We start from the raw sequence: 26,468 nt of genomic DNA, 5'->3' as shown, positions 1-26,468 counted from the left end.
CAGAGGTGACACCTAAAATGTAAACAAGGAATCTGGAACGTAGTCTAGAGCAAGCAGACAGGGACGTTTTCCCAAGGTTCTCCGCACTCGCAGGTGGCATAGTAAGTATGGCTGGCTTTTGAAAGTAAATAAACACACGTGCACGAATCACAAGTACCGATAATTCAAAAAAAAAGCAGCCTGTCGTCTTTTCGAACACAGGTACAAGAAAAGTAAGTATAAAAAGGAATGGATAAAGAGCAGAGTGAGAGGGGAAGTACTCAAACCAGCGGTGGCCAAAGAAGAAGTAAGCATTCGGGTTCCTCCAGAAAAAGGAGAGCGCGCTCCACTTTTGCGGGTGGAGGCTTTCGCGTCGTGCTACTTGTTACGTCTTGCCGTCTGCAGAGAGGGCGCTGGCTGGGAGGGGGCGCAGTCGGGAGAAAACCGAGTGAGAAGACAAATAAGCTTTAGTGTGGAAGGAGAAATACGGGCGGGCCGTCTCGTAGAATGTCGGCCGTGACCGTGGTTATAAGAGGCACGCACGAAACAGGCATAGCCGTCACTCTGGCGGGCGTCGGCGGCACCGGGTGTGAAAGCGGCCGTCATGAAGTTGGTAAGCTCGTTGCGGGAGCCACCGTGAACACTACCGGTGCCTTCTCTCTCAGTTCGGTGATTTACCGGCCCGAATGCGCGTGGGTTTGCGGCACTTCGGCTGTAGCGAGCGGCAGGCTACAGTTTCACCTTGTATTACGTGCGCTGAGTGCTCAGCAGGCAGCCTTAACAGTAGTGACGGCTTTATCGTTCGTGCAGAGATCCAAGCCAGTGCGTTCAGTTAGTTTCTCACCGTGCCCCATTGAGAACACGAACAAACTGACGTGCTCGGCATCGCTGTGGCGAGGGAGATATTCATACCAAATGGCCGCGATAGCGTCAAAAAAAAAAAAACGCTTCTCGTTTACGACAACTCTCAACAGACGACCTTGTCTCGGAGACAAGACAGACAAGCTCGTTTGCCAACATATACAATATTACGAAGGAGACGTCGAGAATGCACTAGCAGTTTGAATGGCGTACAGTAAACGGCATTCACGTTTGATAATGCCTCAGGCAAGCTCTCCTTTAGGGTCGTACCTTCCATGTGAAAAAATTATCCGGAAACGTTAAAATCATGGCCCCTCTTTCAAACAATACTTCTAGGTTTGGCAGAGATACTTGCTTCCTTATTAGCGCAATAATCAAAATCAAAGAAATGCAAAAAAAAAACGTGAGGCGAGGAATGGAACGTGACGAGCACGCCATAAAGCTAGACGAAGGAAAAGAAAAACCTCTAACTGGCTGTCAGATGACAACGCGAGCGCAATAAGGCAAAGATATACACACATTTCGGAAGTTAGTGCTTGAAATCTAGACACTATTTTTTGGCTGATCTTGTCGACCTCGGACACAAGGGTAAATATGTCACTAGACTAGCAGAAGGAACGAATGCGCAGCTGTAAACCACCGAAGTATACTCTTGAGATCGCTGCAGCTGACCGCGGCAATTTCAATAGTCGTTTTCATTGGTATGGTATTTCGTAGACGAAATACGCTTGGTATTTTCGTAGAATTGTCTTAACATTCTTTTCATGCAAGTGTGCCCATATTTCAGTAAGGGGATGTTATAACAGAAAATCGATCGCCTTAATGAAAGAGGGATTAGCTTTATAAACGCAGAAACAGAATGAACAAGTGCAATGAAAGGATGTGTTGTGCATGTCAATATTTATTCGCATAGAGCATGTTTTTTGCGTTTATACTTTCCTGTTTTTATTCTCAAGCTAGATTGCATTTATGCCCATCCTGTTTGATTGCTTGTGACATAGCTGTGGAACACATGAAAAATGAACACAATTTAGGTGTTGTATAGTACATACCTTCGTTGAATAAAATGTTAATTATTCCCCGACTGAAACAAAAGGCTTACAAAAGTAATGAAATGCTAAGGGTTTCCTGTGCTGCCAGTCATTTCAGCTTAGTCGGTCGTCTATAATTTATGTACGTATGAACGAATCGTGAAGTTTTTCTCAATTGCATCGCCGAGGGCGTCCAAGTTTCTTTCTGTTTCCATGCAATTAGAAATGCACTGTTATCTAAACCACGTACGACACGTATGATAAGGGGTGCTTGATAATGTTAAGCGGGCACTTCTTATAAAGGTTATGAGTGCAAATGACCGCTATAGTTAGGACAACCCCGAAAGTATCACTTATTGAATTTAGTTTACCTGTCTATACATTATTTTCTTGCTTGAAACATGTATATGTGAATTGAGGCTCTCAGAACAGGTTTACTGTCTCAGCTTTAACAACTTGTATGCCCAATTTACTGCAAGAAACGTACCTGCACTGGTAGTCGGTCATCGCTAAAGTGAATGATATATATATATTGAAGTGATAAAATATCGCTTCAGGGTCACCACGTGACATCATTATCCAATGACGAGAATTCACTTCTGACAAAAACGAGCATTTGTTGATGCCATGCCTAGCATTGCGTCAATACCGTTTTTTTAGCACCTTTCGTGATAATATCAATTCATCGTATTTTTTCTTGTCGAGCTTATATTTAAGTCAGAAGCAAGCCACAGCGTGGCATTCCGCAATAACTTTACCACCTTTTTTTTACCATGAACCTTTATCTACTGAGATGAACTCTTTTTTTTGCGTTGGGATCTCATTTTTGTGAGAATTAAGTGAACGTGAAACACAGTAATAGTTAGGCGATGGGCACGATCCGCTGTCGTGGCACACAAAGTGGCGGTAGATACATCTTATACCCGATACTGTGTTAAACATTTTTAACATCTGTGTCACACTCCTTGCTGCAGAATGTCGTTAAGCTTAAACTTTATAAGACCGACAGTAAGATCTAACGTCATTTTGTTTCATTTATTTTTTCTTGCAGAACATTGGCTTCATTGTCCTTGTCACGACAGGGTACGTTGGTGCGTACGAGGTCAACAACGCACGCCGACAGCCCTTGAGAGGCCTTCGAAACCATGCGTTTGACTTCGGTTCCAGCAGCGCGTCTTCGAAGCTTGTATTCACTGGTCCAAACGCTTTAGAAAGAATGCTGTCTCAGAGCATCGGCCAGAGCCTGGAAGAAGGCATAATCAGCGGAGCCGGTGGACAGCGTGCAATCGTGCAAGAGATTGGTCATGGCTTCAACCCCAGCGTTGCCCACATCGTCGGTCACCCGAATGTACATGGTTTTCATCAGGCGTTTCCACCGGGAGCATTACACGGTATTTCTTACGCTGGGGTACAAAGCGCTGGCCAAGAATTCCAGCGTAACGTCGGCAAGACCCTACAACATGCCGTGATACCCAGCTTTGCACAACAGCTAACACAGGGTGGCGCTCGTGGCCTATCCCAGGGCGTCACTATAGGTGCCGCACGTGGTGTTAACCCCACCGTCATACAACGAATGACACGTACCAAATCTAAAGCACCACAGCGTACAACAGGCCAACAAGTGGTACATACCATGCTCCCGGCAGGCAGCTATGTTTCAAGCCCCAGCTACGTATCAAATTCCGGCTTCGTGCGAGCATTCCAGCCTAATTATGACAGTTCGTACGCAAGCCCAACATTCACGAGTAGCGTGCACGACGATTTTAGCTTCGGCGACAGCAAAGTCATACATGGGCCAACCTACGTGGTGCACACTTTTGGCAGCAACAGGGATCCCTACTTCAGCAGTCTCAAGTCTTACACGAGCAAGAGTCACCGGAGTAGCAAACCCTACGTGCGAAAAGCCATCGTTATTAAAGAGAAGGGCCGCCATCGACTATGATCCATGCTGCAGAGTGATGCGAGGCATGCATTGAATTTACATCGTACAAAAAGGTAACAACTACAACTCGCTTTTCTTGTTTCTTTCCATGCGTTCAGTAGCTCTGTGGAATACCCAGAAAATGCCAAATGCATGTACTGCAGCAAAAACTCACAAATGAAGCGCTTTTGCCACTGATAAAGTGCTTTCATATAGCGTTTATAACGTTTAAATGGACACTATGGAGTTTGTAGTAGCATTCAGCGATGTATATAAGGAACATGAGGAAACGAAAAGGAGCTCGGATAAAAGCTACATGACATATCGCGGTTTTTTGTTTTTTACTTGTTGCTTGTTTAAAATCATCCCCGTTAATGTAAAGTATTAGCGATTTGTGTTCTTCAGAATATTGAGAAAGAACTACCCGATACCACACAACGAAAACACAGATAAAGTTGAAGGTTGACATACACATGTTCTCTGCTCGATGGCAAGCATAGCTCCCATGGCGTGTTGTGCTGTTCGTGAGAATCCTCTGTTCATCCCTTTGCTCCCCTATTTGCGATGTCCCTTGTTCCTTGCCAAAAGAGCAAATTTGTTTTCATGTCAATGTTTGTCTTTCACCACACAATATAGAGACCAACAGCGGCTCGGGAAGATGGTGTGAACTGGACAAGATGAGGCTGTGCACTCTCTGGTCCTGCTGTACTCGAACTTCAACCAGAATCTACCTCTTCCCGTGCAATCCAGCTAGCACTATCAACCACCCCGCTAGCATCGCCCGATGAACTGTGTTGTACCTTTCTATTGTAAATAAGTTTCTTCTATTTAACGAGTATTGTGAAATAAAAGCACCGTGAAAGCTCACTGCCTTTGTGGTACGCGGGAATGATTGTACAGGTTACCTGGAAGAGTTAATTGTAGTTCAAAATCTGTTCAAAATCTAATATTAAGACATCATTTAGTAAAGAACACATTTTCTGTAATTGTGGTGCATTTATGAATATGAAGTCATTAGGCACCCTACCACACCATATTTAAACAAGTTCCATGTTTCGTTTATGCTGATGCTGAAACGGCTTAATGGTGATGCAAGTAAGGTATTGCAGGGAGTGAAATATGGGCATACCTCTAATATAGGTGTAAGTACGTTGTTTCAATTCATATAAAAACTCATTCGGAGGACCCATTTTGGAAAACCAGCGCTGGAGTTCCGGCAAACAAGGAGCGCCGCCCTGTCGATCGCAGCCGGAAACATTTGGGCATACAAATACTAACGTTAACCATGCCACCATGCGAGATAATCAGACAAGGAAAAAGAAGCTTGGAGGCCGGTGTTATTTTTGTATTCACAAATTCCACAACCACAAAAGCTTTTTAGTAACAGCAAAAACTAATCCAGAGTATGTATAGCTGATTCCCTGCAGCGTCGATTACCGTCAATGCACATGGGTTGGTGACCTGAAAAAGATCCCAAGTATATTATTTGAAACTTGCTTTGAAAACGTTCGAGAAAGCACATGAAACTTTAGGTTGCGTAAGCATCGTGCCGTATATTACACACACAGTATTAACGCAGTACAGTAACTTCATGTCACATTCGAGTAAATATGGTGTCATATCTGACAGTCACATGCAGAGCTCCAGACAGGTTACAAGACTATGACTCCTAGAAAAACAGAAGACGCTATGCAGGATCGGCTGAGTTTCGCGAAACTCAGCATCTTTCTCAGCTCTGATAAAACCCCCTCAAAAATGAGCCAAGAGTACGAAAAAGTCAAATCTACCCCTCAGCGCGCTGCGTTTCATTGGCTACGACGGAGACAGTCATAGCGTCAAGGACGGTCGACTAAGTTGGGCGGTTTTCTCAAATTAGAGGCATCTTCGTCTATTCGTTTGTCGTTCCACCAAGGGCAGAAGTGCACCGATGCAATAAAAATGTCAGAAACTTTTCGTGAAGATATTTTCTAGATGCACGGGGTGTTAAAATTAACTTTGAAGCTTTTAATGCCTGCACTAAGTATGTTTTACAATAATCAGCACGATGGCCCCTGAGATCTGTACCGACCGAGCATTTTACAACATCGCGATCGCAGCTAAACCCGAGGCCATGTGTTAATCATCATGGTCAGCCTGTACACTCTAGCGCGCCACTCGGCCGGTGCGCGTCGTCTTTGTTGTCATCGCCCGCTAGAACCCAAGCACGTGCGGCCGGTTAATTAGCCATTATTTTTATATGCAAATTTTTATATGCAAAGCAGCTGCCGCTTAGCGTTCATCGCATTAAACGCTTGAAAGTCACACCGGCACCATCATAGTCAAGTGTTGAATTCGGGCCTTCTAAGAATCAACGAGCTTGTATCCGAGTTCCCGCGTCAATCATTTTGATTGACAGACGCCCGTGGCGAAGATCGGGCACGCCCACCCCGTTTTCTCTTGTCGAGGAGCAATACTCACGTCGAGCGGCACGATTAATCTGTCAGGTTTATCGCGCAGACTATGGATACACGCACGCAGAAGTAAAAGTGATATCACCACACGGCTACGATGTCTGGAATTTAATTTCCCCGCGCTCACGACGTATCCAATCCCAGCCACGTTGCTGAAACGATGCGAGTGCCCCTGGTGACCACCTGTCCTCATATTTACCTACAATATTTGAATGAAGCGAAACAAGCAGCACGAGAGTGCTGCGTGTGCACCTTTGCTGCTTTTAAGAGTGGAATTTTCCATGCTGCAGGTGGAACGAAAGAACATGTGCGAAAGAGGACATACGCCCACGAACACGCTTATGGGAGACGCGTGTTGAGTTGGCAAAAATTTAGCACAACAATCACGCTGACGTCTCTGCACTGCTAAAATGTTGAGTGAGTGGCGGCGCTGGGGTGCTCACACGCGGTGTTTCTTTAATAACAACCGCTAATGTGCGACATGCGTTTCCAACACCACGCGCATGTGTGTAGCCATTTTTATCAACGACGATCACACGCTCCGCACTGTCTTCATGCCATGGCCACTGCAGAGCAAACTCGGCTGCCCGAGAAGCTTGGGCTATCCTGCATCGCACCCATGATCTACGCATGTTCCATTATTGACCACACACTGCATGTCAACCACGAAATCACCACAAAGTCAATAACCACCGGGTTGTTCAAAGGAACTTTTTTAGTGACGAAGCTCCTAAAGCCGTGGGTCTCTCCCTCTTAGCTCATACGTGACCACCTAGTTCAATGACTCCCTCAGCAGGTGCGGATGGATGGATGGATGGATTGATGGACAGACAGACAGACAGACAGACAGACAGACAGACAGACAGACAGACAGACAGACAGACAGACAGACAGACAGACAGACAGACAGACAGACAGACAGACAGACAGACAGACAGACAGACAGACAGACAGACAGACAGAGGGACGGATAGACAGACACACATGTGGACAGCCGGTCGAACAGACAGACAGACGGAAAGACGGATGGGCAGAACGACGGACGGATGGATGGACGGAGGGATGATTCAAGGTTTACCGATAAAAAATGTTGGATTAGGGGGTCGGGTTTACCAATGGATCCACAGCTATCTGAAAGGCAGAACTTTCTTTGTACAGACGGAGAATGGCACAACAACGCACCATTGCAACCATCGAGGTGTGCCTCAAGGCGGCGTTCTTAGCCCCACACTTTTCAATATAGCGCTACTCGGCCTGGTTGATGCACTTCCAGAATCTGTCCATCTATCAATATATGCAGATGACATCTGCATCTGGGCGTCAGGCGTAACACGCCTTCATTTGCGTGCCCGGCTTCAGAGAGCGGCAAAAATAGCGACAAAGTACCTGGAAGAACGGGGACTAGAGCTGTCATCAGAGAAATGCTCGCTTATAGCATTCACGCATAAGGCTATGAGCCCATATGTTATTAATATCAACGGGCACACGATCAACTACGTGAAGACCCACCGATTCCTCGGAGTCATAGTTGATCGCGACTTCTCCTGGAGCCCTCACATCGCCCACATGAAAACTAAACTCACCATGATCACCCACGTACTGAGGTTTCTTGCTGGAAAAACGTGGGGTGCATCGGTACAAGCAATGCTCCAACTCTACACTGTTTTGTTCCTCGGTTATATGCGATACAGCTTACCCGTGCTTTTAGGGATCCGAAGAACAAACCTGCGCGTCCTCCAGTCGATTCAAGCTCAAGCCCTGAGGATATGCCTTGGTTTCCCGAGATGCGCGTCTACAGCAGCGACAGTCATCATTGCGCGTGATTATCCAGTCAACGCATACATCCGCGTAGACGCTTTGAGAATGCACATAAGACATTTCGCTCGGCTTCCATCTCATCACCTAGCCTCACTTCGAACTTCCAGGCCCCACTCAGCGTTCAGCGCAACTGTAGCTCAGCATTGCGCAGTGCTTCCATTGCACTTCACGCATGCAGCACAGCCGCCGATACCATTATGGTGCCTACACCCACTCAAAGCCCTTCTTACAATTCCTGGCATCCAAAATAAGAAAAAGTCGTCGCATCTAGCCCTGAAACAGGCCACATTACTTTTCCTGCAAGAGAAGCACAACGGACGCCTTCACATTTACATGGATGGCTCGGTGTCTTCAGTAAGCTCTGCAGGGGCGGTGGTTATTCCCGCGAGGAACATCACAATTAAATTCATGACATCGCATTTGACGTCGTCGACAGCTGCAGAACTTGCAGCCATTCGTGCAGCTCTGGAGTTTATAGTGAAAGATCCTTCGGGAATTTGGTCGATCTTCTCGGACTCGAAGGCATCTCTTCAATGTCTTATATCACCCTTTCGCCATGGACCTAATGAACAGTTAGTAGCTGAAATAAGGCTTCTTCATCACCAAGCAACCGAAAAACAACACAGCATAGTGTATCAGTGGATACTAGGTCATGGCGGTATATATGGCAATGACCGCGCAGATGAGGCCGCTAGATCTGCACACGATGGTACCCAATACACAGCCATCCCGTTCTCAAGAACCGACGCAGCTACAAGACTTCGTTCGCTTGCACGTGACCTCACACTGGTACAGTGGAACTCGACAGACTTCACAAACGCGCGCCTGCATAACTTGGATCCCGATCTGCAGCTTCGTCTTCCCCCAAGGATATCTCGAGCTGAGGAGACTCTTCTATGCCGCCTGTGGCTTGGAGTGGCCTTCACGAACGCATACTCTTATCTCATCGGGATGGCCAGCTCTCCTACATGCACTTACTGCAGTTGCGAAGAAACCATCGCGCACCTTCTGTGTGAGTGCACCTATTTCAACGTGCAAAGACAAGAACTCACTGCAGCTCTGGATAGACTAGACAATCGGCCTTTGTCGGAACAAAGGATTCTGGGCCATTGGCCAAGCCCATCTTCAGCCCAGAAGGCTTTGAAAGCTTTGCTGCGCTTTTTGCGGACAACTGGCCTCAGAGACAGACTTTAGTGTCTTATACTCTTTGATGTTGCCTTTCCTCTGTCGCAATTTTTTTTTGTAATTTCTCCCTCTCTTCGCAACATTTCTTTTTAACATCTATCATTCCCCTCACCCCTTTCCCCAGCACAGGGTAGCCAGCCGGTCTAAGAACTGGCTAACCTCCCTGTCTTTCCGCTTAAACTTTCTTCCTCCTCCTTACCGTTAAAACCCACGAAAGCTTCGCCCCACAATCATCATTCACTCCGTAGATATTTTGTGATTTTTAAGTATCAGGCTTAGACGACGGCCGACTGCTAGCTTGCGAACAGTCTGCAGACGACGGCGAGTTGACTTCGTTAATGTACAACAGCTCCGACATGTTTGCATTTCCACTAACACTACCGATTTCCGCGTTGCACTGGGCTTTCTTGCGAAAATTGCCTTAGACCTTCATTTCACGATTCACCGTCAGCTTCAACAAGTCACTTTAAAGACTGCAATACAAACATTTCGTGGGTTCACGTTTGATGTTTAACACACTGTAAAGAGAAGCGCGTACCGAAACAGCTTCTCTATTATATAGTGCAAAAACTGTGCCTACCAAATACGTAAATGATATATTTTCACTTAAAACAGCTGTCACTGGTCCGAGTGCTACCTCAGTGCTGCCTGAAAAAAAAATGCTAATTTTACTTCAAAGCGTGCGCATAATAAGCAATCTGCACACTTCGTCGAGCATCGCAAGCGCAATTTGAATGCGCTTACCTGTAAGTTTACGCCGTACAATGCTTGGCACTACGTCGAAAGGTCACTATTACTTTCCACGTCATAGACGTACTTCATTCAAGACAGCGTTCGTTCTTTCGACAGCATAGTCTTGTGACGGTATCCGACCTCGCACGCATCGCTGAAACCGTAGAAGAGAATAATCTCTGGCAACGCTGCTCACCCGATGCGCTGCAGTTTTCAACGAAGTGTCCAAATTTTCGCCAGTATTGCGCGTTTTAAAGTACCTACCATACCACGCACATCGGGTAAAACCGGGGGTAGTGACGCATGACGATCATCATGCGTTTCAGCGCGCGCAACCTGTAGGAGGGCACGCTAAAACGTGATCGTAGTACACCTCGCGGTCATTCTGTCCTACTAGCTGGTTCTCAGCCAAGTTGCCAGGGTGGCGTATCACGTAAGTTTTAGGCACGCCACGTAAACTTTAGGAGTGCCATCTGGGAAGCGCTGACCTCCCTTATGACAGCTAAGGTATCAGAATGAGGAATTTCTTAATAATGATGTCTTTAGCATATGCAACAATCGATACGCGTCCTTTAATGCTACGCTGCGTAAAAAAATTGAAAAGAAAATACAAGATGTGTCATGAAATGTTGGGCTATGTTATTGGTATAGATAGATCGCACGAACTTCGACACGTTCAAACTTATTTTCTTTTTTGCCTGAAGATTGCTATATGCGTCTACACAAATGGATTTACTACGTTATTCCAGATAAAAAGTGGTGCAATGTTTCCTAGCAACTAGCGAAAACTAGCAAATACGCATTAATGTTTCGGCCGGCCGTATACACAGCTTGATGTACACAAAAGGCGCATTATGAATGACCCGAACAAGGCCAAATTTTTGATAACGTGATGCGTTGAAAGCAGCGCAAGTCAGACAGCTGTAGACAAAACCTTTGACGACATACACATATGCTAAGCACTTCAAAAACAATTTGTTATGGCTTACTTGCTGATTGTCTCATCTGTCGACTTCAGTGTGAAGTAAGTGTCGAACTATTCTCGAATTTTCCGTTCGTATAATACTGCCGCAGAAACGCGCAGAACACGGAAATCGACATTCTTGCCCCGTTTTCCTAGTGCCTTACGACAGTATCTCATTATCATGCACGATCATCTAAAAATAGATAAAATTCGTGTCACAGTGATACCGATGTAAAAAAAATTATGGGCCGGCTGTCATCAACCCTGTTTGCCCGTAAGCGCTTTTAAAAATCATATTCACTTCTAGTGGCAGCAGCATAGGTATAGGGGCATGTGTAGTTACTCGCATACAAGGCTGCTGCGAGCAGCACGACGAGGAATGGGAGATAAAAATATGCGTTGAGTGAAAGAAGAATTTCAACGAACAAAGAATAAATTAAGGTGGCCGAAGTGCTATTAAGTGTTCAGTGTCTTACGCATCAAAGAACAGAGATAAAACTATATATTGTTTACAAAAATTATATGAAATAATAAAAAATGCAGGGTTAATGGAAGGAGCACAATGTGTGCCATAGGTACACCTGCTTGAGCAACGAAAGGCGGTGTGAATAACAGAAATTTCTAGACTACAGCATCATATGACATACATGTTTCGGATGGTTTGATTGGGCTGCAGGTACAGTCAAGGCCTCTATTAGGTCGCCATTAACAATTTGGGAACACGCGCAGCGCGGCACTTCCTGCAGACGGCGCGTGGGCCAACGAGCCTCATTGTGCGCGGTCTCCTCCTTCTCAGCAGACGGTAGCCGGCCCTGCCCTGGGAAGGTCCCAAAATGGAGCAGCACGCACATCGCGTGCCGAAATCAGTCTTCTTTTCTAGGCTGCCTCGATAACCAGCGCAGCTTTCGCCTGGGGAACGCGGCCGCGGCGCCCCCCCTTGGCGTTCTTCCCGCCTGTTCCGGTTCGGTTCGATGCCCTGAGACCGAGCGCCAGCGGCCTGGTCGTAGGGCAAGATATGTGCCTTCGTCACCTGAAGAACAGAAAGAGCGGCCATTCGCTGATGGCAACGGCACTATTCTGTTGATATCCCCTCTTTCTTATGCAGCACAATGAAAGAAAACAAGGGCCAGGTTCCGCCCGGTAACTACACCATAAGCAACTATAGGCATTATAGAAGCACCTAAACAATATGGGCATAGTGAAGTCGGCAGACGCTCTAATTAGACCTGGTTTGACTGTTCTGCAGTAAAGACGAAATTTTTATTGAACGCGTAACATCACTTTGGTAAAAGGTATTACGTAAATCTACCAATTCCCAGTCTTGCAGTCTCCAGGACAGTTGTCGGCCTCGTTTCAGTGGGACTGCCCGAGTTGGCCAGTTGAGTGTTTGTTTTAGGTCCCATATGTACCAAGCGTCCAAAAGTGACGCGAGCCTTGTGCACCTACTATTGTCACGAGTACAATAAAGGAATTTGACACTAACTCAACATAATTTCTTTAGCTTTAGTGTTACTATTAGGCCTACTACTACTACTACTACTGCTACTACTACTACTACTACTACTGCTACTACTACTACTACTACATACTACAACTACTACACACAGTTGTGCTGAAATTAACAATAATGGACACATCATTACAAAGGCTGGTATATTCTACTATAATTTGCGTTGCTCTTATTTTAGCTACATTCTTTGAGACCACGCTTGTTCTACCTTGTAGCTCCCTCCTGGACCTAGCCCTAGCGAGGTTTGACCAGAGTTATTAATTTCTCATTGTTGCAGTATTGGTGCAATGAGTTTTATGCCTTGAACGATCAGGTTTATGAACGGGAAGTGTAACTGTAAGCCCATGCCGGCATCTCAAAAAACAGGTTTGAATGTCAAGTTATCAATAGTTTAGCCAAGCAAACACTAATTATTTCTTTGTCTATACATGGTTATTTTGTAAACATTGTGTTCAGGAATCTGTTCGATACAACAAGCCATTTTTCATAAGCTTCTGTAAAATACGAAACATCATTGCACAGAGTAAACATAACTGCCCCGGAAAGTTTGGTTTTCATAGTCTGTGAGTCTTAAGATCACATTGCGATTCATGATACACGAGATTTGCAGTATTTGAGAGCTGCATATCATTTCGACCAACTGACATTCTTTCACGTGTACTTAAAGAACGGCTGGTGTTTTTCAGCTTACTCTTGTAGAGAGAATTCACTGAAGAACACCAATGGTCTGGAGCGAATAGGACAAAAATTTCCCCTTCGATACTGGCTACTCACGAGTGCACATGAAGCAACAAGTACGCAATCATTCTGTTGCCAGTACTAATAAAGGACAAATACTCATCCTAAAGCATCACTTAAAAGATACCAAATAAAGCCAAACAGAACCATGGAACGGAAAATGATAGGTGGGACATTACCATGCAGGGAGACAGTGGAGTGGATAAAAGTAAACATATTAATAGTTGATATCCCCTCTACATTTTATAGGGAATGTCTTTAAGAGCGAATACCATTAGTTTTTAAAGTCATTTTTTTGCTGTCACACCGTGAAACTAATCTTATTCGACGAGAACGATATGTAATGTCGAATTAGTTTCTGAAACACATTCGCAATTAACTCCGGACTGCATGCGTAGTCCCGATGCCAGGGACGTTTTAGGGAGATGGCTGTCAACTGATGTTAACGTAACTTTTGTGATTCGTAAGTATCTTATTTTCTATTTGATGAAATTATTATTAGTTTGAGGCCATATTAGCATGCGTGAAAATTTCTAATTGAAAGCTGCTCGCAACTACAGTGGCTGGACGCCGGTCATGTTTAATTTGTGCTCTGTTTTCATTGCCTGTATCACGGGTGTTGATCGTCCAATTGCTCATGTTGTGGTAATCGAGAGGGTGACTGCGCAAAATCCCAGCCGCCATCTATGATTTCTGCAGCCGGACTCTCTCGACATCCAGACATTTACGCAGTAGAGGACGATCGAAAAAGTATGGGTGCCTCTTGGGGAGAAAATTGGCGGACTGAAGAACAAGTTTCTCGGGGTGAGTGAGAGGTGCCGCTTTCTCGTCTGGTCGCTCATCTTTTCGTGAGCCCGAGTTCCCCTGCGACGGCTTGCTGGTGTAATGCTGCTGCTGCTGTAATGCTGTTGTGTACAATGCTCAGTTGTGCTCCCATGCTTCAGTTCAGTGTACTCACGCTCATGCGCAGTCATGTTATCGGCCATGTTGATTTTTGACTGGCTTGACTTTGACTTCACTTGCGTTGTGCAGCTATGACGATTAAGTAACAAACATAGGCGCGTTTTTAGTGACAAAAATTATTTTTGACACTAAGTGCATAGTACACGCTAGTTTTAATAGATTCATATTTCTCTAAAAATTACTACTCAGAAGGGCTGAAGTCATCGTGATCACTTTAAAATAACATTTTTTTCCGTTGTGTGACTCCACAGAGGTAAAATGACAATATGTTCGCCTAGTGTCATTTGCTGTAAATCATGTTAGAGTTTTCGTGTGACAGGGGTATAAGACAGAAAAATGTACACATATATAAAGCATATATATAGCTGGGCAGGCCATCTAATCAGAACGACCGGTAACAGATTAAAAGTAAAAGCAATGGCACCGATACCGTGGGATCGGAAATGCCGTGAGGACTCTAGAAACGTGTGTCGCTGGTCGAGTATAGGTAAGATAAAATTATCAAAGGCAGGACAACAGCGGGGTGATGAGTAATTTTTCCAGCATAAAAGGGAATCATCTCGCTCAAACGGGGCAAAGATGAGAACATTGCCAAGTGCATTCACGCTATAGTGCCAGTAAAATATGCAGCTATGGTTGTTGGCTGCCCCCTCCCGCCTCCGTTGCCAGCAGTGGATCGGGAGAACTTGTCTCAATCTTCTTGATGCTAAACTGTGCTTAGACTAAAGTAGTGCAACATGTCGCACGATATGACAAAACAAACTACGTTTAATCGAAGAAATACAAGTATTACTTCACAAAGAAGAGGGAGAGAACAATGTCAAGCTCAGTAAGAGTGGAAATTGTTTTTGTGCGTACATTTTTTTTCATGTACGGTTACTCGATATTTTCTACCTATTTTCCTTTGCTTCACGAAAGCGAACTCGGTATAATAATATGAAGGACTTCTTTCTTTCAATTTTATTCTGACATCAAACGAAATACGCCTTCTAATAGGTGAAATTGTTTGTTTCCTTAAATAAATTATTTAGAAAATTCTTCTGGTGAATTTTTAAAGACCATAATTCGACATGACCACGTATTCGATTGGTTGTTCTTTTTTGCACAATTTTTATTATCGATTAACGTGAAACTTTACAATCAAATATGTTATTTATAGAGCAATATGGTTCATATCTTCTAGGTGTAGCATTCATTAATATTAACAATTCCTGCTTTCATAAGCAAACGTATAAACGAATGCGAAAAAAGTTGAAGTACTCGTAGTTGGCTAGCTGATGCTAACATAACGACGCGCTTCTTCCTAGACTAGTTCTCAGGAATTGTCGGCATAATGTTACACAACGGGATTGAACATCCGAGTGAAGAAATATCCAACTGAATAGGTTTAAGGAAATGTAACCAGCTGTCAGAAAAAAGGGAAAAACTATTGCTATTGTGTGGGGCTCCCACGAGAAAAACACACTGCAAAAAAAAGAAAAATAAACGAAAGAAATCTATTGTTTAAAAGGCTTTAGGCCTGAAGATTAGGCACAAGAAGAGAAAGGAAGAGCCACTTTGAATAAGCTTCCTCACTGCGGTCGTTGCACTCTGGTGTTAGGCAAAACGGTCTTGCAAGGTCAGGAAACTGGCTGAGACAGTGTCTTGCCGAGAATTGTGAACTTCAATTTCTGAAAAGAAAAGAGCCCGGCTGTAGTAACGGGTTTGCGATGTACGTGCTCGTGAAGCAACACAAGATGTCCGACACAGATAACCCTCGAAGACACGAAGTACCTCTGTGTGGCATAACAAAAAAGGCACAATAAAAAAGAAGCAACGAAGAAAAAATGAAATGCTGCACTAAAGTTAATAGCACAAAAAAAGAAACGTTCACAACTGATGTGGAAGCAAATCTCATGGCCCCAAAATATGATTTTGATGAAGTGTTGAGGAAAAAAAACAACAAGCATGCTGATTATGAAATTTTCAGAATTGAAAATCTTGACGACGTCGACGTTAGAGAAAAGCTTTGCAGCAACCATAATTCAATCTCTGTTTCGTTTACGGCTTTCCATTAGACACGAGTGGTAAATTGACGATTCATATTGGAAAGATATAGTGCGACAATAGGAGCATGTGACAGCTTTGTAGCTGACAGTATGCGTTGCCAGCCCCCTATAGTTTGCTTAAGGACGAATCTCTTAAAAGTGTCTCTGGCGCTCGTTTTCGGTATTGTACACAGCTAATGAAACCGAGAAATCAGTGGCGAATGAAAGCGTGGAGGAGATTATTTGTTGTTTTAGGTGCGAAGCAGCGCTTCGACTCACGTGTGTAACTCCGTACGTACGTGCACCTGTACGAACGTGCCACGACGCGTTCCCCTCGCCGCAAGTGTTGGAGCGTTGCAAAGTAGGTCACACCGCAGCTGCGCGTTGACGTCATGTCTCGCTTACATGCTTCTCTCACAGGTGCGCGCGGACGTCACTCTCTCTCTCTCTCTGTCTCACCCGCAGCACGCTCGCCGCAGCGCCTGCAGCGGCTGGCTCCTCCCCCCACTCGCAACACGCTTCGCTCTCGCATCATCCCCTCCACTGCCCGCATCGCTAGATTGCACGTCAAGTTAAAACAACCTATCGGCTCGTTTATGTGCGATCGAACCCACACAAAACCAAACCAGCCTGCTGTTTCTTTGCGTTCCAAACAAATGTTTAGTCAATACGCAGTACACTACGTTTGGTTTCGAACGGTTATTCTTGCACCCGCGTATATGCCCGTTTCAACCGGGTGAACGTCATGCGGACCACTGCTTCTTCGCACCCATCAGGGTTCCCTTCGGGGAGATAGTCCATAAATTTTCTTACTTCACTGTAATGAGTTTTAATTGAATTGAAATGAATTAAAGTGGGCTAAAATTACCATTTGCGTCGATGGGATCGAGACCCTTAACTTTCGAATTATGCTGTTTTTTTTTAGATTAGTTGACTCTCCATGGCTTAACTGTTTGTTGGTCAGAATATATGTGTTAATTGCCGAAAACTAGCTTACTCGGATCATTCTCCTTCTTTCGTACTTTCAAGGCGTGAGCTTTGGTCCCGGCAGACGTGATCTCTATATAGTTAGCATTCGAGGGTTTATAGGTCAGCCGCCACCCAATGTGAAGGTCACGTGCCCTGGGACGCTCTCGGGCAAAAAAAAAAAAACGTTATGCACTTGCCACCTGAGATACGGGTGGCACTGGATACCATTCCCATGTAACGAGCAGGCACAAATACATATAAAAGTGTCGAAAAGAGTGCACACTTCATTGTAGTTCAAATGGCAGAGAATCGGTCGCATAATTCAAAGGTTGTGGGTTTTAGGCCGCTCAATTGAAAAATTTTTTTGTGCCCATTATTTTCCTTTAGTTTACGTGAGGATCATTATATTATGAAGTTAAAGAGAAACATATATTAGCGTGGAGGAGATTATTTGTTGTTTTAGGTGCGAAGCAGCGCTTCGACTCACGTGTGTAACTCCGTACGTACGTGCACCTGTACGAACGTGCCACGACGCGTTCCCCTCGCCGCAAGTGTTGGAGCGTTGCAAAGTAGGTCACACCGCAGCTGCGCGTTGACGTCATGTCTCGCTTACATGCTTCTCTCACAGGTGCGCGCGGACGTCACTCTCTCTCTCTCTCTGTCTCACCCGCAGCACGCTCGCCGCAGCGCCTGCAGCGGCTGGCTCCTCCCCCCACTCGCAACACGCTTCGCTCTCGCCCATTATTGCTCAGATGTCCTTATCGACACAATGCTGCGATTTAATCTTCACCAAGTAGTCAACCAACCAACACGTGTCCAGGGAGAAACTTCAAATATTCTTGACCTTATTTTCTTGAGTAACCACTTCCCAGCCGACGAAACAAAGATTGAAGTTATGGATGGCATATCTGATCACAAGCTCACTTTGTGCACTGTCCCCTTTCGTGATAAAATAGAACCAACGAACATAAAAATTACTTACCCGGATTTTAAATATGCCGACGACACCAGCATACTAAATTATCTAATTATAAAGTTTCCGTCCTTCGAAGAATTATCGAATGATAGTTCCACGACCATTGAAATATTATGGTCTCAGTTAAAAGAAATTATGCACCACTGTATTAATACCTTTGTACCTCTTAGAGTGAAAAAAATTAAGAAACACAACCCGTGGATAACACGTGAGGTAATACATGCGAAACGCAAAGTAAAGCGAATACGAAAGAGAATGAAACGAAAACCCAGAGCAGTACCAGTAAATAATTTGACTGCTGCTGTGAGTGACTTAAAAACAAAAATCAAAACAGCGAAGAGCAACTATTTCACTAAAACGTCGCCAAACGTTCTAAAAAATTCACCCAGCAAGTTTTGGAGCTACCTAAAGCCTGCAAAAAACAACAAAAGCAACACACCCCCGGAAAAAGATAACCCGATCACTGCAGACAAAATGAACAACTATTTCAAGTCTGTATTCACTGTCGATGACGGAAACATTCCAGACATCGACACTAGTGCGGAAGGTACCCTGGAACCGATTATTGTCAATGAGGCCAGTGTTATAAATCTCTTGTTAAACTTGGACACAAAAAAAGGAGCAGGGCCTGACAACATTCCTAACATCTTTCTTGTAAGATATGCAGAGGTGCTAGCTAAATATCTGTGCGTCATGTTTAACAAATCACTATCAACGTGCTCTTTACCTGTGGAGTGGAAAAAGGCCAAAGTTGTTCCTGTGCATAAAGGAGGATGCGGAAATGATATATCTAACTTTAGACCTATATCCCTGACATGTACAATCTGTAAAATCTTGGAGCACATAATTCTTAAACAAATAACTGTTTTCCTAGAAGAAAAACGTATATTATCTCCCTATCAGCATGGCTTCCGCCGAGGTCTTTCAACCATAACTCAATTAGTGGAATTAACACATGAGGTATCCCAGAGTATTGACAACCAAAAACAAACTCATCTAATCTTCCTCAATTTTGCCAAAGCATTCGACAAGGTATCACACAAGAAACTACTTCAAAAACTTGAGGCCACCTTAGGAAATTCTACTGTTCTTAACTGGATCAAAAATTATCTTACTGATCGTACACAGTATGTGGAATTTAACGATGAAACCTCTGCTACCACCTCCGTCACATCTGGAGTTCCGCAGGGCTGTGTGCTGGCGCCAATTTTGTTTCTTCTCTTTATTAATGATTTGCCTACAAATATTAAGGAAAAAATCAAATTATTCGCGGATGACTGCGTGCTATATCGAGAAATAAACTCAACGGAGGACCATGTAGCTTTAAATAGTGCTTTACAAGATGTTTCCTGCTGGTGCCGTAAATGGCAGATGTCACTTAATGCAAACAAGTGTACAATTTTATCAGTAAGTCGAAAAAAAACTAGGTCAAATTTTCTTTACACCATTAATGACATTCCCATAACTAGAGTAAGTCAGCATAAATATCTTGGAATTATTATAACTGAAGATCTAAGATGGGATGCACACATAAGTTACGTTACTTCAGCTGCGCTACGCCGCTTGTTTACACTCAGATACCGGCTTCGCCAGCCCCGCCTTCTCTAAAACTGCTTGCATACACTTCCCTTGTGCGATCATTACTGGAATACGGTAATATTATTTGGTCACCATTCACAAAACAGCAAATCACGAAACTGAAAGGAATACAAAGGAAAGCTATGAGGTTCATCTACAACAAGTACAGACATACAGATTCTCCGACTGAACTAATGAAAAAAGCTGGATTACTTACTCTAATGAATAGAACAAGGTTAGCACGTGCAAAATTCATACATGAATTAATACATGGTCATTTAGACATTGATGTATCCGCCTATCTTACGTTTGATCAAACTAGAAAAACACGCCAAAAACACCCAATGAGACTTAACGAATACTCCTTCAACACAAACTGCTTTAGGTACTCATTCTTTCCGTTAGCCATTAATGAATGGAATAAACTGGATCCGAGTATCTCCAGCACTACCGAATTAGCAAAATTTCTAACCCTTGTCGAAAATGAACTTTGTATTATGCAAACGGAATCACCTGGTTGAGTTTAATATGAGTGTTCGTGTGAACAATGTACGAGCGAAGTATCATGTCATCATATTTTTTCTTTAAGCAATTTTTAGTACTGAATCCAGGTGAAGAGAAATCGCCCTGTTGATTCTTGAACATGTTTCTGTTTTTCAGTGTGTATAAATTTGCCCTTCCTTGAAATACTTCGCCATATTGTAGGGTACTTTCTTATTGCTGTAATTTCTTGTTGTGTTTCTTGATGTATATGCCAATATGTCAACCAATGTGTCAACCAAGTCGCTGCATTTATTTTCTTCTGACAACTTTTCTTTACACTAATGTTTTATGCCTTCTTTGATCTGAAATTGTTAAATGATCCGATTCTGTTAGTTTTATTCTGTACTTTATCGCGATGTATGTATTTATTGTGTACCTATTCGAATTTTTATGTTCACGCCCTTCCTGCTATAATCCCTGTTGGGATTGGCAGTATGTCGAAATAAATAAATAAATATTGTCCCCCATAATTTCCTTGGCCTAATTGTCTGTCGGTTTCATTAGTTCCTTAAGCACTATAGTTCATTCGCGACCGATTATATTCTACACAGTCTAAGTAACTCTATTAAAAGGTGACGCAGCAGCCACAAGAAAAGTAACATCAATTATCGCAATGCTTGCAAAAGTCCGAAAAATATTTTGTAATGTTTAATTTCAAGTAACCTCGATATCTTTTACAGCTATTTAATAGGGACTCAGTACAGCTGTTTACTAAGACTATATCATGCCGTGGTGAATGAATTTGTTCAAGATTCACAAATGAATATACACTGTATACATTATAGCCGTGGTACGCCGAGTAGTGTAGCGGCTACGGTCCTCAGCTGATGACCCCAAGGTTGCTGGTTTGATTCCAGCCGCGGTGGTCGCATTTCGATAGAGTCGAATTGCCCGTGTACTATGCGATGTCAGTGAACTGTTAAACAACACCAGATGTTCTAAATTTCCAGAATTTTTTACTACAGCATCCTCATAATCGTGTTCTGGTTTTCGAACAGAAAATATTGAATATTATAACGTTAGAAACAGGCCTTCAGACTTTTCGTAATATTCACTCATTTACCAGTAAACAATTTGTTATTAAGCAAGCAAATGCCGTAACCGTTTTTGGAATAGGCACTGACGTTTAACAATCAGCGCGAAATGGATAGCTAATTGATGTGAAGTTTAAAGTTTATTATAAAATCATGAAAATACAAGTAACATGGTAAATACCTAATACAGGAGGAGCTCCCATAGTAAACATTGTCAGGGGACCTTCTCACGATATTGCATTGACTGAAAACAAGGCAGGCAAGGATTGAGCAAGGAAAAGCATAATGGAAACACAAAAGTGAATAAATAAATAAGAATATATAAAAATAAGAAAGAACCGGAAGCTTTATTTAAAAACAAGAAATACAACAATAATACGGAAAGTGAAAAAAACAAGTCGACGTGATTTTCACAAGACAAGACATAAAACAAAATTCAAAGCACAAAATAGAGAAACTAAACTTCAGTTGCTATAAAAAGGTGACAAATAAATTAAAAAATAATGTGAAGGTGGAATCGTGAATCGTCAAGAATGATATTGAAATGGATGTTTCTTAATCGATCTTTCAATTATTGTATTTTGCAGCAGCTTTTAATGGACTTTGGTAGTACGTTTCAGAAATAAATACCAGAAAAAGCGTCATCTGTTTGTTATAGTTTGAGTAACTATCGGCAACAGTAAGCTATGTTGTAAGGAGAACCTGGTCAAGTTGGTATTTATAAACTAGCGGAAGAAGGAGGAATAAACTTTATTTTCTGAAACCAGCAGGTTTAGGTTGCCGGGCCTCTAAACCTCCAATAAAGGGACGTCAAAGGCTTGCCTCGACGCCGCCTTATGGGCGTGTTGGGTTGCCCAGGTTTGATCGCCGAGCGCGGGCCTCCACAGAGCCTCATGAACCTTCGACAAAAGGGTCGTGGTGTTAGCGTGTCTGTACTGTGCCGGGCACTCTCACAGCATAAAGAAGTTGGGATACAGTTATTTAAATGTCATGTTGACGGGTAGGAAATATGAGCGCACCTTATTTCAGCGATATGTAATGATGAATGGGAAGAATGCCAAGATTACTGAAGATGGGCGTAGCGGAGTCTTTCCAGTGACAAAAGGTGGTAATCCTTATAGCTTTATTTGGTAGATGAGCAATCTCAGACAGGTGAATCCTATAGGTGTTTCCCCAGGAAGAAGAACAGTAAGTTTGGTGATTATGAATGACGGCGAAATGTAGTGAACAAAGAATGTGCAGTGGAAAGAATATGCGGATTCTAATGAGAACACGAGTGCCAAAAGAACTTACAGATGAGATAGCGTCAATGTGCTTATCGAACTTGAGGTGAGAATCAATGGTAACGCCAAGAATCGGGGTTGTGTCACATGGATGAATAACATGCGCGTCTATTGTTAGGTGTGGCACAAACGGTATTATTTTACGTGCGGAATGAAAAAAGCAGGAATGCAGTTTTAAGTGGGTTAATTACGAGCTGATTATTATGGCACCACTTTGCGATTATGGCGCCATCTTTATTTGATTCCTTAAGTAAGTTATATGGCTCGCTATAAGAGGAAAAGATAGTGGTCTCATTGGCATATAGAATGCACCTCGATGAATTAAGATTTTTCTTAGGTCGTTTATATACAATAAAAAAGCAGTGGTCCTAGAATTGAACCTTGCGGAACACCTTGATTTATTGTATCACATTTACCTTAGGATTCACTGACATAAACAACCTGCGACCTGTTCAACAGTTAATTATGTATCAACGTTAGTGTCGGATCACAAACTCCATTGGAGTCTAGTTTAAAAAAAAAAGATGACATGACTAATAGTGTCGAATGCTTTCAAAAAATCCAAAAATACGTCTCCAGTGAAGAAGGCTATGTTTATAGAATGCTTAAGGTAATCTGAATTCTATTAGTGCGAGGTCTGAAGAAAAGTTGAACCTGAAATGAAATTGATAAGATGTCGAAAGATTAAACTTGTTCAAATAATTTGCCAGTCAAGTGAGCCGTAGTTTCTCTAGAACTTTACTAAATAAAGGAAGAATAGTTATCAGATGGTAGTTATTTCTACTTTGCCTTTTCGTAGTTCATCGGGACAATTGCCATTCCTAAACATTAAGGTTGATTGATATTCATTGATATGTGGGGTTTAACGTCCCAAAACCACCATATGATTATGAGAGACGCTGTAGTGGAGGGCTCTGGAAATTTCGACCACCTGGGGTTCTTTAACGTGCACCCAAATCGGAGCACACGGCCCTACACCATTCCCGCCTCATCGAAAATGCAGCCGCCGCAGCCGGGATTCGAACCCGCGACCTGTGGGTCGGCAGATAAACATTAGGGTAAATACAATGGCCAGAGGAATAGAAATGTCTGAGACAATGAGTTTTATTCTATTGGGATGAAGGATATCAAGGTCGGCGCCTGTGAACTTTAGTTGATTCACTACTTTAGAAATTTCGTGCGAGTAAAAAGAATGCGATTATCGAGGAAGAGAGGAAACAGCAGAAGTTGGTGCATTGACTTTGAAAAGTTATTGTTGAAGGACTTTTGCAATGTCAGGGGAATTTGTGAACACACGTGTGCCATCAAAAACATTTGATGTCTCTGTCGGAACCATGATGGTTCGAAAATTCCTTAACTAATCGCCATTTTTTTCGGCTGTCATTACCATTGGTAAGAATACGGGCCTGTTAGTAGCCGCGCTTTGTGTCTTTTAACAGCATACTAAGAGTATTAGTGTACTTTTTAAACCGCTGCATATGTGAGAGTGTAAATGGCTGCATTTTTACTTTTTTACGTAAGTTATTCTTTTTTTCCATGCTGCGCACAAGACCTTTGGTCATCCAATGTTGTCTGGGAACCAAATATTCTTTTTCGTTTGATGAGTTAGTGGAACATTTTTTTTGTATCAGTGATTTAATCACAAAGCTTATAGATGGCAGGAACACCAGATTTATCGTTTAATACATCTGTTTGATCAGTTCGAGAAACGATGTAACGAAACTAATCAATTATTATACCTGTTTAGTTACAGTTTGCAGTTTATGTTTCCCGCGACTATCTACAAAAGAAAGACAGGATAATGGTCAGTAACCAGAAAGTCAACAACAGCGGAAGAATGATCTGTAGTGAGATTTGTTATAATATGGCCAATGAGAGTGCTTTAACCACCAGTAACACTGCGTGTGGAAGTGGGAATCGAACACTCAAGCCCATTACCTTAAAAACATTTAACCTGTTCCGAGCACGAGGTATTAGAGATATCAGCAATGTTTTATTGTCACAGGGTCGTGACGTCGACAAAGAAGCAGACAGTACGATGAAGGATAAACTATTTATTTGGGAGAACTTGTGCCCGGTAAACGGAGAGTCCGATCACAGTAGCAGACCTGCACTGATAGCGCCGAATGGATCGTCAGCCGTCGATAAACCGGCAAACGGCGAAGCGCATCGGCATTTATACACTTGCCATCGAATGTTCTAGCGTTACCACTAAGGATGACGTAGGCTCCAGAATAATCTGTATAGTTCGCGCCGTGGGCGCGTGATCTTATAAAAATGACCTACTACAGTCCTGAAGCTTCTCGAAGACTGCATGCAGGCGCAGTTTGCGCTGAGAATTACGTAGTGTATGGGCGATAACAAAACTTGAGAAACGGAACGTGGCAATGCTCCCCTCTGAAAAGGGCATCGTCCCGATGCTTTCACGGAAGATGAAAGTACAACTACAATGCAAGAAAGTACGAAGAATAAATTACAATACAGCATTAATACTACAACAAATTACAGTGTCTCAGTTCGTTAACGCGCGTAAAACGACTTGAGGCGCGCGACATGGATGACTTCAGGTCGCGATTGGCGTCGTTGAGAGTTCGTGATGCCGTCGGGGACAACCTCGTAATCGAGTGCGCCGAGACGTCGAACCACCCTGTACGGTCCGAAGTTTCGTCACAGAAGCTTTTCAACGAGTCTCCATCGGCATATCGGCGTCCACACCCAAACACGTTCGCCGGGCTGGTATTCAACGAAGCGTCCTCGAAGATCGTAACGGCGGCTGTCGGTCGTCTGTTGGTTCTTGATATGGAGGCGTGCGAGTTATCGGCTTCTTCGGTGCGCTGAAGGTACTCACTAACATCGAGGTTTTCTTCGTCGGTGACGTTTGGTAACATGGCATTGAGCGTCGTTGCAGGGCTCCTTCTGTAAATCAATTTGTATGGAGATTGCGTCGTGTCTTGCACTGCCGTGTTGTATGCGGAGGTCACGTACGGAAAAATGGCGTCCCACGTCTTGTGTTCGACATCAACGTACATTGCCAGCATGTCGGCGATGGTCTTGTTTAACCGCTCGCTGTGGCCGTTGGTCTGTGGGTGGTACGCTGTCGTCCGGCGGTGGCTTGTCTGGCTGTATGCAGAGATCGCTTGAGTCAGGTCAGAAGTAAATGCCGTTTCTCTGTCGATGATGAGGACTTCGGGGAGCCGTGAAGTAAGACGATGTTTTCGTTGAAAAAATTAACTACCTCGAATGCACTGCCTTTGGGCAGGGCTTTGTCTCAGCGTAGCAGGTGAGGTAGTCGGTAGCTACCACGATCCACTTGTTTCCGAAAGCCTACGTCGGGAACGGCCCCAGTAGGTCCATACCGATCTGCTGGAACGGTTGGCGAGGTGGTTCAATGGGCTGCGCAAACCCCGCTGGCCTTGTCGGCGGTGTCTTGCGTCGATGGCAATACCGGCATGCCCTTATATAACGAGCGATTTTGGCGGTAAGACGTGACCAGTAGTACCTTTCTGGTACCCTCGTGAGCGTGCGGGAAAAACCGAGGTGCCCTGCCGTCGGATCGTCGTGCAGGGCCCGCAAGAGTTCTGGTCGCAGCACTGAAGGCACCTCAAGGAGGTAATTAGCTCGAAGCGGTGAGAAGTTTTTCTTTTGGAGAAGACCATTCCGCAGGAAGAACGACGCAAGTGTGCGCTTGAATACCTTCGAAACTTTGACGGTCCTGCCTTCGAGGTATTGTATTAGGGCCCTAAGTTCCGGGTCAGCCCGCTGTCGTTCAGCGAAGTCGTCAGCTGTTATCGTTCCCAAGAAGTAGTCGTCATCTGGGTTCTCTGGCGGGGGTGCGTTGACAGGCGCACGATAGAGGCAGTCGGCGACAGAGTTTTTCTTGCCGGACTTGTAAACGACCGTAATGAC

General features: G+C 43.8%; 1 protein-coding gene across 1 annotated transcript; it reads left to right on the top strand.

The window, feature by feature from the left end:
• Positions 1-454: 454 nt before the first annotated feature.
• LOC119187639 (uncharacterized) lies at positions 455-4,659 on the top strand. The gene is made up of 3 exons (XM_037435725.2): positions 455-592; positions 2,923-3,866; positions 4,429-4,659. The coding sequence occupies exons 1-2, from the start codon at positions 584-586 to the stop codon at positions 3,811-3,813; spliced, it is 900 nt and encodes a 299-aa protein (XP_037291622.2). The 5' UTR covers positions 455-583; the 3' UTR covers positions 3,814-3,866; positions 4,429-4,659.
• The last annotated feature ends 21,809 nt before the right edge of the window (positions 4,660-26,468 follow it).

This window comes from Rhipicephalus microplus, chromosome X (assembly GCF_043290135.1).
Source record: "Rhipicephalus microplus isolate Deutch F79 chromosome X, USDA_Rmic, whole genome shotgun sequence".
NCBI classification, from domain to species: Eukaryota; Metazoa; Arthropoda; class Arachnida; order Ixodida; family Ixodidae; genus Rhipicephalus; species Rhipicephalus microplus.
The sequence above is the reverse complement of the archived record's forward strand: the minus strand, read 5'-3'. Positions and strand labels throughout refer to the sequence as shown.